The sequence below is a fragment of the Bidens hawaiensis genome, unplaced genomic scaffold (assembly GCF_021521415.1).
Source record: "Bidens hawaiensis isolate Kalapana, Puna unplaced genomic scaffold, B.hawaiensis_p1.1 tig00005061_1, whole genome shotgun sequence".
Taxonomy (NCBI): Eukaryota; Viridiplantae; Streptophyta; class Magnoliopsida; order Asterales; family Asteraceae; genus Bidens; species Bidens hawaiensis.
This window is the reverse complement of record NW_027491322.1, coordinates 724,287-740,253: the sequence shown is the minus strand read 5'-3', so window position 1 is coordinate 740,253 and position 15,967 is coordinate 724,287. Positions and strand designations below refer to the sequence as shown.

The 15,967-nt window shown below is 33.8% G+C and overlaps 1 protein-coding gene across 1 annotated transcript; it reads right to left on the bottom strand.

The window, feature by feature from the left end:
* Positions 1-7,519: 7,519 nt before the first annotated feature.
* Positions 7,520-11,593, bottom strand: LOC143628808 (monodehydroascorbate reductase 4, peroxisomal-like). Its single transcript, XM_077098293.1, has 7 exons — positions 11,420-11,593; positions 9,796-9,847; positions 9,578-9,658; positions 9,081-9,199; positions 8,755-8,974; positions 8,504-8,622; positions 7,520-8,416 (listed from the first exon to the last, which is right to left on the bottom strand). The coding sequence occupies exons 1-7, from the start codon at positions 11,537-11,539 to the stop codon at positions 7,685-7,687; spliced, it is 1,443 nt and encodes a 480-aa protein (XP_076954408.1). The 5' UTR covers positions 11,540-11,593; the 3' UTR covers positions 7,520-7,684.
* Positions 11,594-15,967: the final 4,374 nt, after the last annotated feature.

Sequence of the window (15,967 nt, the reverse complement as noted above, 5' to 3'; positions counted from 1 at the left end):
TACCGGGTGATCAAATGTTAAGTTAGTTGCATAATTGACTTGGAAGGTGATCCTTGAGGTATACCTATATTGCAATGTTTTCAAACATATTATATGCAAATGTTATGTGATTCCATCGAAATTTAATCGCATTTTGAATTGATTGATTAATCTCTTGTTACTCACTCGTTTATTTTAACTAAATAAACTGACAGATACATATACTTAATGAGCAAATTTTTATTTACGTGTTTGTTCCCTATGAAAATTAATGTGTTTGTTTGTTAATTTGCATTTGTTTTATTATTATTATTATTATTATTATTATTATTATTATTATTATTATTACCTACCCACATTGACATAAATAGACAATCTTTGTTAATGAGTCGAACTTAAACCTAAATTTGAGCACGTCCGATAGACGAACTCAAACTTGGCTCAATCTAGCTTGACTCGTGATAAATCTTTTAAGTGTTCTTCTTTGAGGCATGAACACCCCACTAGTAAATATATTATATGGTTACATAATGCGTACCATTATAAGCATAACTATAAATTATAATAAAAGAAATTTAAATTATGTACATTAGGCTTTATATGTGATAATAACTATACATCATAATAATTTTATTTTTAAGTAAACGAGGTAACCTTAAACTTAGATTCAAGTTCTTTATGTCCTCATCTACTCACATCGATCACATTCACATATGACATTAGGGTCCCATGATATTATGTGACATAAAATTAAAGAAACGTAGATTGAAATATCTAGATTTTGAAAAGCAACAAAAAAGGTTTAAAAGAAGAGTTGTTGAGGACTAATGTACGAACATCCCACGTGTGGAGAGGTCCCACAAATCATAATTCATTCCCCCACGATTCAAAACATAAAACATATTACTTGTTTTGTTTACTAGGAATCTATTTCATTAATTTTGTTTGAGTAAACTATGGTTTTTGTTTACGTGGTTTGTTTATATATGATTTTAATTCAATAGTTTTAAATTTGTGATTTTTGTTTTTGTGGTTTTATTTCATTTGCAATTAAACCCGACTTCACTAACTCCGTTAAGTCTGGTCGTTAAACCCACAACGTGAGGGCAGTTTTATCCTTTTTCTCCACAAATAAACCCCAACCCTAATTCGCAAGCCCTCTTCACATGAGAGGCTGGGGTGTATTTGGGAAAAATGACAAAACTACCCCTAACGTGAGGGGCACACTGATGGATTTAACGACCAAACTTAACGGCGTTAGTGGGGCTGGGTTTAATTGCAAGTGAAATGAAACCATAGGGGCAAAAATCAAAAATTGAAACTGTTGGACTACAATCGCATATTCGGACAAACCACAGAGAAAAAAACCGCAGTTTACTTATTGTGTTTTTATATATGTTTTACACTTTTATTGTTTACGTGTTCAAATGTTACCTACGTTTTTCTTTGTTTTTTTTTAAATAATTGAGTCTATAGACTATAGTTGTCAAAAGCTAATATATGTAATTTCATATACTTAAAGATTAAAGTTTAAAAATTTAAATGAAATGTATTGTAAAAGGATGCGGTGCCACAGTAGCTTATTGTCCGCTTATCTGTATCTCTATTATAATTGAATCCTTTTATGGTTGCTTAATAAAAGTTCGTGTTTCCTGAAATGTATTATAATGTAGTCAATAACATGTGTCTATTCACTGGAAAGGATATTTTATTGAGTAAAAGTTAAAAACATATTATTAATGGAAATAAAACGTCAAAAGTAAGTGCTTTTGGTGGCAACATTGTTGGTCTATTTTTATCATAAGATAAAAAGATAAGATGAGTAGAAAAATTAGGTTAGTTTTGTTACTATAAGCATATTACTACTTTATATCTAAGAAATAATAATATAGTTTTAATGTCGTTAAAGAAACATATTATAACTAAAATATGGCATGTTAAACAATAATAAAAGACTTGAAACAACAATATTTAGAGTCAACACACAAAAACATTTATCATGCACAACAGTTGGAACAATAGTTATTAACTCAAATGTCTGAAAATTTACACGAAAAATGTATATTGGATCAATCAAAAAATACTTAGATATATTTTAGGTGAAAAACTATATTTTCCTTCACATTTTAGAGGTGAAGAGTAATACAGAGCGTAAGAAGTGAATGCTCTTAGAATACCTACTTTGTTTATAAATATTCATATATAACTGTTAGATTTAACAAGTTAATAGAGAGACTGCTTTCAGTTGACTCTGACTTCAAATATGATATGTGGACATGAAAAAATATATCTTAGTATAGAGTGTATTTTTCATATATCTTAGTATAGAGTGTATGTATCCAACATGAATATAAACAACCCAAACGATATGCATATGAAAAATACTAGAGATGTAGCATTAGTAAAGAACCAATAAGGCAATAACTGAGACAAAATAAGAAAGAATAATAGTAACAGATAGCACGTCGCAGAAGAGCAATGACAATATGATAATTGTGTTTTTGTTAATTGTTAAACATGGGTAAATAACTAAGACACGTGTATGATTGTTAATCGTTCGATTAAAAAACTACTGCTTCTAACTTAAAATTGCAAGCTAAATCAACTTAGCTCGTTTACAAGAGTGTTTACAAACAAAGTATTGTATTTTTTTAAAACGGCTAACTCACACATCCTCTAAACATGCTATTAAATCTACACTAAGTCACTAATGTCCACTACATGATCAAAAATTTCAACCACTTCGTAAGTTATACTTAAACACACATCTTAGTATCATTAGGCTATAAGTACTACGGGTAAGAGTGTGACATTCAACTACGGACCACTCATGGGTATAACCCATGCAGCAGCCAATTCTACACCACCACTTCATTTCTATCCTTAATACCCACAAACTACAAAATTAATGGCAGCACCTACACACATGTGTGATAAATTAATTACTAATTGATTTTAGTTCTCCAACCTTTGCCATTAAATCAATTTTATGTGGTAAACATTTCATTTGCCTTGGAACGATGGTGTTATATTTAATTAAAGTTTTGATTGGTCGTTCAAAAAAAAAAAAAAAAAAACATTTACCTTCGAATGAAGCAATTCACTATGAGGTAGCTATGATGTTGCCATGTGATCTGAAAATCATACACCCTAGCTATATAGTTATCGTGTCCTCTCCGACAACATGCAAATTGCAAAGCATGCAATTAAATTAGGAGAGTGATAGTAACTTTAGAACATGGCGCGTGCTAATGGGTTATCCATCTTCCATTTCTGGCGTACACTTTAAGTCCCACATCATTAAATTACATGAACTTTAGTACCCCTTTAGTAAATCCAAGAATCACCATATAGGCATATACATTCATATATTGCATGCTAAAAAAAGTGAATATTAAAAAAAGAAACCATACAAAAGTTTGCATAAAACCCTCTTTCCTTTCCATAACACGATGAATTATTTGTCCTTTGTCTAGGTTGAACTATCACTTGCCACAAATTCAAGATCTCAAATGGGTTGTGAAATACAACCTTACTCATCTCAACCCACCACCCAAATCAACAAAAGAAGCCATCCAAACCTAGCGGAAGACGACGGGGTGGAGTGTACCGGGAAGGCATGCCAGTCTTGCACCGCTAGGGTGATCGCTGACTGCGTGGCAGTGTGTTGCTGCCCGTGTGCGGTCGTTAACTTCTTCACACTCGCATTTCTTAAGGTTCCATGGATGATGGGGAGGAGATATTTGAGTAAGAAAAAGAAGAAAAAAAAGGTTGAAGAATGAGTGTAAAGATGGAATATCAAGTAAAGATCAGGGAGAGAATGGGGATTTAGGGAAAGTAACCGTGGTTGAAGGCGAAGACGAGTCGGGAAGTGATAAGTATAGTGCAAGGTTTGAAGCTGAGAGGGTTTGGTTAGAATTGTATAGAGTTGATAATTTAGGTTTTGGTAGGGTTTCCTTTAGTGGCATCCAATCGCTCGGCTAGTTTATTATTTGGTTTGCATCTGTCGGATTTTATCATAACCTTTTGAAAGTCATCTGTCCTACACAGGACACAAGTTATGATTTACCTGATTTTGCTGACTAGATATTAGGCAATTATATTGTCATTGATAGTGATTGTAGTTGATGTCTTAAATCGCCTCAACATAATCCTATATATAATTTTGCATGATTAATTTCATGTTGCTTTAGCGTTTGCTTGTCGCGTTGCATTGTGTCTCATTTACCTTTATATCGTACTTCTTCACGTGTTTCAATTCGCTTCAGGACTAACTCTTAACTTTATCACCAAATTGTTTGGCAAAATCTATCTAGCACTCAAAAGTTATCCCAAGTCTTCATGGGTGAAATGTTCGCTTTTAAGACTTTATTTCAAAAGACGACTACTTTCTCTTATCACAAAACGAGTCATTTTTTCATTTCTTTTTGTATGTGCTGTATTTTGGTTGGTGTATTATTTGGGTAAATAGTTACAGTTAAAATAAAAATGGAGACAAAAATAAAAGGTGTGAGAAAAATTTATAATCACACAAAAAACCTTTAAAATAAATTTAAAAAAATTAATTAAATACATAATTGCAACTAAAAAAAGACACTATAGATCACAAAATATAACACAATATCGAATAAAATATAACACAATGTTGCGTAGTATAACACAATATCAAGGAAAAAAGACACAATTAATGACGAAAATAAATACAAAATACAATGATAAGCAAAAAGACACAAAATGATGTTTTTCACTTAACATTGTTTTTTTATTAGAACGAGAAAGACGGTAGAAACATTTTTGTGTTTAAACTTTTTTAGTTTTTTTATTAAATTTTGAGTTATGGTTTTTTTATTAATTTTTTATTTTTTAGAGGTTTTTTGTGTGGCTAAAAATCTTTTTCGTTATTCTCATTTTTGTGCGCTTTGTTGAATAACTTAACCTCCTAGTTAGTTACTTGCATGTATATTCTATAGTCAAAGAGTTACACACCATAATCATGTATTCTACAGTTTCTACTTTAACTCACATGTTCCACTTATTCGATCTATATACTAAACACTGGCAAAAATCGTGTATCACGCGAAAACCGGCCCTCTCACGTATCACAAAACAAAGTTCAACTCATAAACTAAGCTGACTCGCATATAGATCGTTTTATTAGCATGTCTAGTTATATGTACTCATATTTAATGTATGAATTTTAGACCCATAAAACAATATATATTCATAACAATAAACACATAGAAACAAAGATATCAATATGAATCAACGGTATTTAATCAACGATGATGAGTTAAACATGTCAAGCTCTTCAAAATAACAAGATCAACTGTTGTTTCTAGTTGGTGGTTAGGTCAATGATGCGAATGGTGTTGTGCAACACTGTCAAATGATCGGAAGCTTAGAGCGCTACTCATATCACTTCATAGTTGTAGGTTTTCAGGACAATCGATGTTCTTGTTTTACAAAAGAGTTAAGTCTTCTTATCATTCTTAATTAAACTAAAGTTGCACATATGAGGTTTAAATCCTTGATCTTTTTGCCTTGAGCATTACATCATATGAAGATAGCAAATAAGTCGGGTAACGGTTACCAAACGTCCTGAAAGTGATGCAGGAGCATCATAGGAAATTGAAATCTTCTAAATTATTACTTTCATGTGGTTAGAAGGGGTGCAAACAAGCCGAGCTACTCGAGATCGGCTCGTTAAAAAGCTCGATCGAGCGCATCTTACTCGAGCCCGAGCCTAAAAGTAAGCTCGTTTAATAAACGAGCCCCAGTCCGAGCTTCACTTATCGAGCTCGAGCCGGCTCATGAGCCTAAACGAACCTGTCATTTATATAATTTTTTAAAATATATATTTACTAATTATTAGTTAATATATATAATGTTATGAAAAAATTTAAAAATAATAAAATTATATATATTATTTTATACATAAAATTATAATAGAAAAAAACATATAAAAGTAATTATAATTATATAAAAAAATTTTGATAAATAGTAAACGAGCCGAGCTCGAGCTTGAAAATCTACTCACTAGCCGAGCTCGAGCTTTGAAAATATAGCTTGAAATGAGCCGCGCTCGAGCTCTGTGTAAGTTAAACAAGCCGTGATCGAGCCTAGTCGAGCTCGGGCTCGGCTTGGCTCATTTGCATCCCTAAGTTTAGACTTTAGATCACCGAACTCCTCAAATTGGAGTGCTCCGTTGCCCTTACTTTGACCTGACTATGTTGTCTTAACTGGGCCTAGACAGGCTTCAGAGTTTGGCTTTCACGAAAAGTCATACCGTCGGCTGCCACTTGGCAGTTGTTATGTCACCACACGAGCAGAGCTCTCTAGCTTAGCACACGATGGGACGACAACCTCGTTAGTTTCTTGTTTATTTCAATAATTCAATCCAATTCACTAACCTCATTAGTTTTATGTTAACTTAACTCAAAATTACTAAAATACCCTTAATAATAAATAGAGCAACTATTATTTTCGTCCCCGTGTATATATTTAATGTTTAAACTCAATTACATAACAATTAACTTGCTTTAGTGGTAAAGGGGTATGACTCCCAACCAAAAGGTTATGGCTTTTAGTCTCATATGAGACATTTTAAGCCTGTTTTTATACATTAGTTTTTTAAACAAACCATATCATAACCAAGGAAGCTAATTTAAAAATTAAATTGTTTAAACCTAACAAAATACTATTTTTATTTAAGGCCCAAAATATTTTTCGCCTTTGGCCCAAAATTTTTTTTCAATTCTCGAAGCCGGCCCCGGGTTAAAAGTTTGGATGATGGTGGGGCGTCAAGTGAAAAATAATAGTAAGTGGCATATTTAAAAAATCACCGGGACAAAAATGGACTACCATCTCATTAAACAGTCGATTTTAACATTCGTTAAGATTTTGGACCGAAGTGGCATATTTAAGAGGCCATCGGGACAAAAATGAAAAAAAAAGAAAAAAAGACATTTGGACGAAAATTGCAAAAGTCATCAATCCACACAAACAAAAATGATAGTTTACTCTTTAAGATAGGATACATGTGCTATTATCGTTAAATTTGGGTTTAATAAAACATGACTCGATTTTTTTATTTGACTCATACCACAGTTAGAACCAATGTCAACTTTCTTTGGCTTTAGACTCCTTTACATTGGATTTTTCACTTTTGGTTTGGTTGCATTGCATTCATAACATATGAACAAGAAACTGACAAAGGAGGGAAATTCCAAGTTAAAGAAAGAATCTCACTAAAGGTCCATATTTTTTCATGTAAAATAACCTCACATTAATAAATGCAAATTCTTTTTGTACATAAAAGCCAAGAAACAACAATGTTGTAACAAGAGGCGTTACAATGCTGACAATGCGCCTATCTTGTGTTAACTCTTTCGAACACCTACAATGAGTCTGAGTACGTCATACAACTCGACTCTCGCTCCAGAGTACGTTTACAACATAGAGTTTAATGAATAAATGAATTGAGTAGAGAGAACTAAATAAGCTTACTTGATATAACAATTGTGCAACTATTGTCTATTGATATGTAAGGTTATATTTAATTCATAACAAGAAATTAAATATGTTTTCTTGGATACATTGCTACATAATAGAATGCTGATAATGCTAAGTAGTTTTATCAATCTTTTACATGCACTTTCTTCTTCACCAATCCTCCAAAACAGTAGAATCAATGGAAGCAAACTACTCACCATCTCCGTCGTCTTCTTCCATACCAATACGCGAATCCAGCTATTGCTGCTGCCACTACCACCCCAGCAGTCGCATGCCACGGATACATCGGTTTCTCCAAAACAACTGTGGATACCGAACCACTGGCATTCACTACTGGCGCCACCGGCAGTTTCTGGCTCAAAGCTACCACAAACCCGAGCCCCTGCCGCTCGAGCTCACTCAAATCATCAATTTCGGGTTTAAGCCTCGTTACTTTGGCTATTGCTTCGTACTCTTCTTTACTCCCGCCTTCAAGAAACGACCCGACTAGATGACCTTTGTGCACCCAATATGCGCCGAAATTAGGTCCCGAGAAATCACCGAAGTAAACTACTTCTCCTAAATTGTCTCCATAAAACTGCCATGAAAATGAGAAAACCCGAGAGTAAAAGAATGGCAAGTAATCGAAGTCTTGTGTTGTGTCCGGTTCCATTATTGCAGCGACAGCATGTCGGGCTGATTTTCTGGCGGCGTCCACGTGCTCAAGCCGCCGGCTTTCACCGAAAATCTTGACTGGAAATGATGCCACGTCTCCGACAGCATACACTGAGCTGTTGCTCGTTTGTAACCGACTGTTGACTTTGATGCCGCCTTTTTCTAAAGTGAGTTGACCTTCGAATAGACCTGTGTTTGGTCGAATCCCGATTCCGACTACTACCAAGTCAGCCGGAAGATTGGTTCCATCCTTGAGGTTAACTCCAGTGACCTGCATGTAACCGTTTGATCAGTTGACTAATCTTGACTCAGATTCGACTCAAATGAGATAAACGAGATAAATGAGCTTAAGATCTACCTTCCCATCTTCATCAAAAACAAATGATGATAGAACTGTGCCTTTAACAAAGTTTACGCCCTTAGATTTATAAAATTCTTCATAATAACTTGCAATCTTGTGGGTGAATAAACGACCCACTGTAAAAAGATATATAAATTATTCAACTTTTATCATAACTTAAAAGATTATACAAAATAAATCATAGACAACGGGATAGAATATTACAAATAGAAAGAAAATATTTAGGCATTGAAAATGCAAGTGCTTACTGCAATGTGGTTCGGGAAACACCATTGAAACATTAATCTTATTTATAACCAAAGATGCAGCAACCTCCATTCCAATGTAGCCACCGCCAATGACCACCGCATTGCCGCCAGTAGAGGTTTGCATCACGTCCGACAGGCTGGTAGCATCGGCCAAATCACGTAGATAACATACATTTTCAGCATCTGATCCACTTACACCAAACTCTTCAAGTTTCAAAGCCTGTTAAAGCCATACAAATTATTCAGGAATTATAGTTCTTTTGTTTTATAGATTGTTGAGAAATGAGGATAATATTGTATTGAGAAATAAGAAGCGGTTTCAGTACCCGAGCACCTGTTGCAATGATAAGAAACTTATAGCTAATGGTTTCTCCTGCTGCAGTGAGTAATGTTTTACGTCTCACATCAGCAGACTTTACCCAAGTCCCCAAAATAAGCTCGATTCCTGAAAATAATTATGTATTATGATTTCATCATCAGGTGAATCTATAAAATATGATAATGTTTGTAACGGTACTTGTTGATCAAACATACTCAAGTAAAGTACTCTTTTCCTCCCTAAAGTTTGACCATTTTAACTTGTTCAGTCCAAAATTAGAAATTTTAACCCTTTGCGTCACTGTGGTTTCAATTTTTAACAAATTTCGTCCTTGATACCAACTCTGTTAGATTTTTATATTAAATAGATGGGCATTTTAGTGCACGTGATTGAAATGGTTGCAGAAGATTTATTTTTTGGACGACAGGTTAAAAATAAACCACAAAATAAACCATACTATTAGAAAATGTATTGTCAGTTCTTATTTAAGAAACAAATGCATACCATGTTCCTTGTACCACTTTGGTGTCAATCTTTCTTCATTAGCACCGACACAAGTGTGAAATGCAGGAAGACGCGCAGGAGCTATGCAAAGCAAACACAAAACACAAAGTTAAAAAGAGGAAAATGTTAATGATTTTGAAATTCACAAAGAACCAAGACTAAAACAATCGCGAAAAATCATAAGTTGTATAAAAAAACAAAAATATAACATGAAACACCTTCGGGAAGTAAAAAGCCTTTGCTGAGTGCAGGTCTCTCATATGGAGCCACCTGCATATTATAAAGCATATACTCATCAACAAAAACCAATACCAATTTATCAATCAATGAATTATTAAACCAGAATGCTTACAGCTTAAATAAAATTCCAGGTTATATCAAAATACACTGGCTTTTTGCAAAATACAATTTAAAAACCAATCAATGTATTAAGTTGAAATATGCTCCATCTATCAATCAATTTTGCAAAAGCAATTCAAAAGATAACTAATTAGGGCTATAAACAAACTAAAGCAAACCGAACAAGGTCTTGTTCATGTTCTTTCGTTAACCTTTTATCAAACAAGCGAACGGTTCATGAACATCTAACTGTACAAAATTTCTTGTCCGTGTCCGTTCATTAAGGAAATGAACTTGATCATGAACGGTCAATGCCAACGGTTAATCAACAAACATAAACAAACACAATTGAACGAGCATAGCCTCTATTCGTGTTCGTTCATTTAGTTAATCGAACGAACATAAACGCACTCCCCACCAAACAGGAACAGTTCATGTTTACAGCCCTATAACTAATAATTTCTCTAAGTTGTGAGAGGTCGCAATTAGATGCGAAAACACTTAAAATCCCACACGCAAACTCGCGAGGCATTTGAACAAACACCTTGAGTACAACAAACTAAACTAAACCAAAAATCAATTATTCAATTTCAACAAACACAATGAAAATCAACGAATTACTAAATCACAAATTAAGTCAATATTAAACAACTAACAAAATCGATGAAAACAAGGATGAATAATCAAAAAATTAGATAATTACAGGTTCTTCTTCCGATATGATTCAAAGTTCACCATGCGTTTACGACCCTAAAACTAATAGTTTTTCTAGGCTGTGAGAGGTCGCAATTAGATGCGAAAACACTTAAAATTCCACACGCAAACACATGAGGCATTCGAACAAACACTTTGTGTGCAACAAACTAAACCAAACATCAAATATCAATTATTCAATTTCAACAAACACAATGAAAAACAACGAATAAATCACAAATTAAGTTAATATTAACTAACTAACTAACAAAATCCATGAAAACAAGGATGAATAATTAATCAATTAGATAATTACGCAGTTAGACGCGAAAACACTTGTAATTGCACACGCAAACACGTGAGGCGTTTGAACAAACACCTTGCGTGCAACAAACTAAACCGAACATCAGCCATCAATTGTTCAATTTCAACAAACACAATGAACAACAACAAATAAATCACAAATTAAGTTAATCTTAACTAACTAACTAACTAAATCAATAAAAACAAGGATGAATAATTAACCAATTAGACGCGAAAACACTTCCACACGAACACGTGAGGCATTTCAACAAACACCTTGCGTGCAACAAACTAAACCAAACATCAACGATCAATCATTCGAATTAATAGAACGAAACAAATTAAGTTAATATTAACTTAATTGCTTAATAAGTTAATAAGCAAATAAGCAATTTCCGAAAGCCTAGACAACCACCACTAACTAACTAACTAACTAACAAAATCGATGAAAACAAGGACGAACGAATAATTAGTTAATTAATGAATGAATTATAATAAAATAATTACAGGTTCTTCGGAGATGATGCAGAGTTCACCATGAGAGACACCGCGTTTGGTGAACTCAAGAGCTGCGTAACCGGCGGCAACTCCTCCGCCAAGTATTACATACACAAACGCTCTCCCCATTTTAGTCCGCCAGCCAGCCAGCCAGCCAGCCAATCACACTTTCTCTCTCTTAAACTGTTTTGTTTTATTGTAGAAAATAATAATTATGATAATAATAATAATAATAAAAGGTGAGTAATATTTGTGATGGTATTAAATTAAAAGAAGAAGAAAAATAATATGTGTTGAGTCGATTGGTGGGTTATCCGGAAGGAGTGGGCAAGATAAGAGTGGGGTCAAAGGGTGGACATGAGATGGATAGAGATGCATAGGGAGTTGTGAAGGGTGAGGATTGAATATGAATATGAATATGAATATGAATATGAATATGAATATGAATATGAATATGAATATGAATATGAATATGAATATGAATATGATCGGAATGGGTGGGTTGGTGTGTTGGAAAGAACCAACTGGCCAACCATAACTTTACGCACAGTTCTCGAGTTCAACTTAAAGGAAGGAAAGAAAAGGGATGGGATGAGAACGGAGATTTCTGATCCTGGGTTTCATTTAAGGAAGGAAGAAATGAAAAGTGTGTTTTTGAGTTTCATTTCAAAAAAGAAAAAAATAAAAAGTGTGTTTCTAAGTTTCATTTAAGGAAGGAAATTAAAGAAAATGAAACGAAAGTGGAGGCTTTTGTAGTGCACATTCTTTCTTTCCTTTGGAAGGAAAGGAAAGAAGAATGACCGAAAGGAAAGGAATGGAAATGTTTTCTTTTCCTTTCATTTCCTTGGTTAAGTGAGCTCGGGAACACGGTTATAGGTTTTATAGGAAAATGAGATCAATCATATTTAAAGTTTTTTTTTTAACACAAATATCTCACGTGCAAATCTACCTTTTCGTGGTCATGTCTAAGGGTGACTACTCGATTGTCGTGAAACCATACCCCACCTAATGCGCGGGAACCTGATAGAATCCATAACCCCTCGCCCCTAGTCAGGTTCGAATCTGGAATTAAAGCCTTGATTCGTTCTTTCACCCAGATGTCCGTTGAACCAGTCTAAGTGAGAATCAAATCTGCATCTCTACTTAGAAAGGACAGACCTTTACTATTACGCTGTTTTCCCGAGTTTCATTAAAGAGAGGAAAGGAAAGGAATTGGAAAGAAATGAAATGGTGGTTGTGTTCCCAAGTTTTTTTAGAAAGGAAAGGAAGGGAATTGAATAAAATGTTGTGTTCCCTAGATTCATTAAAGAAAAGAAAGGAATGGAATTGAAGAGAAAGAAAGAAGAAAACAAGAACAAACAATTCTTTCCAAATTGGAAAGAATTGGAGAGAAAGGAAAAGAATTGAAATATAGAGAAGATGTAGAAAAGAATGGAAAGGAAAAGTTTTCTTTTCTTTTCCTTTCTCTTCTTAGATGAACTCAGAACACAGCGTTAGATCAGATTCTCAAGACAGTCATATTTTAAGTGATAACTTTGTATCTAATTTTTAGGTTTTCTACCTATTATTAGTTAAGTATTAGACTTTTAGAAAACATGCCATATGTACATGTTGTGCAACAGCTTTTACTCATGGATCATTATCGTGATTCATTTCATAAGTTTAAAATGAACAATGTATTAATAGTCTACCCCTCATTAAGCCGTGAAGGCCTATGGAACACTATAACAATGAACATGGTCATGAATCTTTGTTTTTTGATTGGAAGTCCTGATTATGGAACACACATAGTGAAAAAGGTCGATGATCATGAGAATGAATTATCTCCTCGGTTCTCAGCAAACAGTGATACGTAATCTAATTTAAGTGATCAATTTGTATATAATTTTTAGGTTTTCTACCTATTATTAGTTAAGTGTTGGGACTTTTAGATAACATGTCATATGGACATATTGTGCAACAGCTTTTGCTCATGGGTCATTATCGTGATTTATTTCATAAGTTTAAAATGAACAATGGTATTAATATCTTATCTCTCTGAAAGTATAGGACCCATTCAAAGTTATATATGTGTCACTAGGCCAAATATTAGGGTACTTAGGGCGTCATCAGGTAGGTTGTTTGGTTTCAACGGCTTCTTCAACCACTTCTTCGGCCACACAACCGTCATTTCATCTGGTAGGGTAATTGGTTTTCAATTTCGGTGACTATTCTCTGTTGTGATTGTGTGAATGTATCAAAACCAGCTTCGTCGACTTCCACCCCATATGCATTTATGTAGTGAATCAAACCGAAGATGAAATCACCATAATCATTAGGTGCCTGAGCTAGGTTTCAATGACATGTGCCCTAAGTACACTTATAAGGTTACAATGAGCTAGAGTCTACCCCTCATTAAGTCACGAAGGTATATGGAACACTATGACAATGAACATGTAAGGTGGTCATGAATCTTTGTTTTTTGATTGGAAGTCTCGGTTATGGAACACACGGTAAAAAAGGTGGATGATCATGAGCATGAATTAACTTCTCGGTTCTCAGCAAACAATGATACGTAATCTATATTAGCAAAATTGGCGTTCATAAGTTTCATTAGAACGATTATGTTCTTTAACACTTCAAAGTTGAATTTCTATCATCTAGATTTAGATGTGAAAATGCATATGAATGTATGATAGTGAAGGCACGAATGATTACTTTACATCCTTGCAATGGCTTTAGAGAATTATAGTGGAAAGGTGCGTTATTGAGTAGGCTAATGGTGCGTGGCGTTGAAAAGACGTTAAAACATTAGTTTTATAGTCGTATTAAATAAGAACAGTAAACCATTTAACCATATTATGCAAAAAAATAAATTTAATCATCTTTAATAACAATTTAAATAGGTTATTAAGCATGGACACAAATAAAGTTACTGCAATTAACTTTTCCACTAGTTTTTAGCATATCTGTATATATAATAAATATAGAATGTACGAGTAATTCGAATATCCTAATAGGTCTGAAAAATCACAAGTTCGAAGACGAACCAGAAAACTGAATTCGAATCGGTTGCTAATTTGATTCGAATATTCAAATATCGAATTCAAACTGAAATTCGACAAGTTATTTAAGTTTGATTTGAATGTTGAATACCCCCTATAAACATGAGAATATCCTAAGAATGCATAAATGAGATGATGCATCAATCATCAACCACGCCAATTGCCACAATCACCAAAAGACAACGAAGACATAAATGTGGCAAAACTATGTTATAGTCACGATAATTATTCTAAAAGATTTATAAATTATTGTACAACTGGCCTAACAGAAAACTATGAGAAAAATGCATGTAATGGAAAAAAGGTAATTTTATTTTTATTGATCAAATGTTAAGTACAACGAATACTATATAAAATAAATTTAATCAATATACAATACTAACACCTATTAAGATAACGTGACGAAATATATACAATTATTGCTAACCACAATGAACAATATTTTTAACAAATCCATGTTGGTTATTAACTTATTAAGTTAATTACTCCCAAAGATGCTGTCCCATTTAAAGCTTTAGCAGAAAAATCAAGCAATACAAAACCATAGCAATCAAGATGAGAGTGCAATGCATATTTTCTCTATTTGATACATTTCCACCAACTTTTTTTTAACGGCCAACAAACATATAATGTCTAATTATTTCGTACGGGGTGATCCAATGACAAAAGGCAACTGTCAGCTGGCCCAACCCAGCCGTACGGAGCCCTTAAACGCCTCCAAGTTATCACCAGTTTCGGGAAAAACCCACCGCCCGAAGGCCCACTGGTAGTAAAACCCGGATGCCCTCAGGATCGAACTAAAGATCACAAAAATCTCAGTGGAAATTGAACTTGTGTCTACATTTCAACCAACTACATTACTTTATTAAAACTCATTAAAAAAAAACTATTATCTTTTATTAACTCCGGTAACATATTCTAATTTGAAATTACAAAACTGTACTGAGTTCTATATTATTTACACACTTTTAGTGAATTTCGTTTTTAAACTAAGCCAAACCGAGTTAAATCAAGGCAGCGGTTTAAAATCGATCTGATCACATCTCAAATTTTCAACCCGGTTTCAAAACTAAGCCAAGCTAGCTCAATGTAAAACTCAGAGCAGATGAGCAGACTCAGGCTCGGCTCGTGAGCACCCATGTCCATTATATTTTAGCAATTATTGTGTTTATATAAATTGAAATACTTCATTGATACTGTTTTGGGTTCTATATTATTTAAATACGTTTTTAGTGGATTTCTTTTTTAAACCATACCAAACCGAGTTAAACCAGGCCAGCTCGATTTAAAATTAAATCAATTTGAGCCTCATCTCAGATTTTCAACTTTGTTTCAAAACTAAACCAAGCTAGCTCGGTTTAAAACCCAGAGCAGACGAGCATATTTTGACTTGGCTAGCTCGGCTCATGAACATCCATGTGTTCATTATATTTTAATAACTAGGTTAGGTACCCATGTCTTACATGGGTTTGACAACTTAAATTCTGTAAGTAATAACTTTTGATAAATAAAG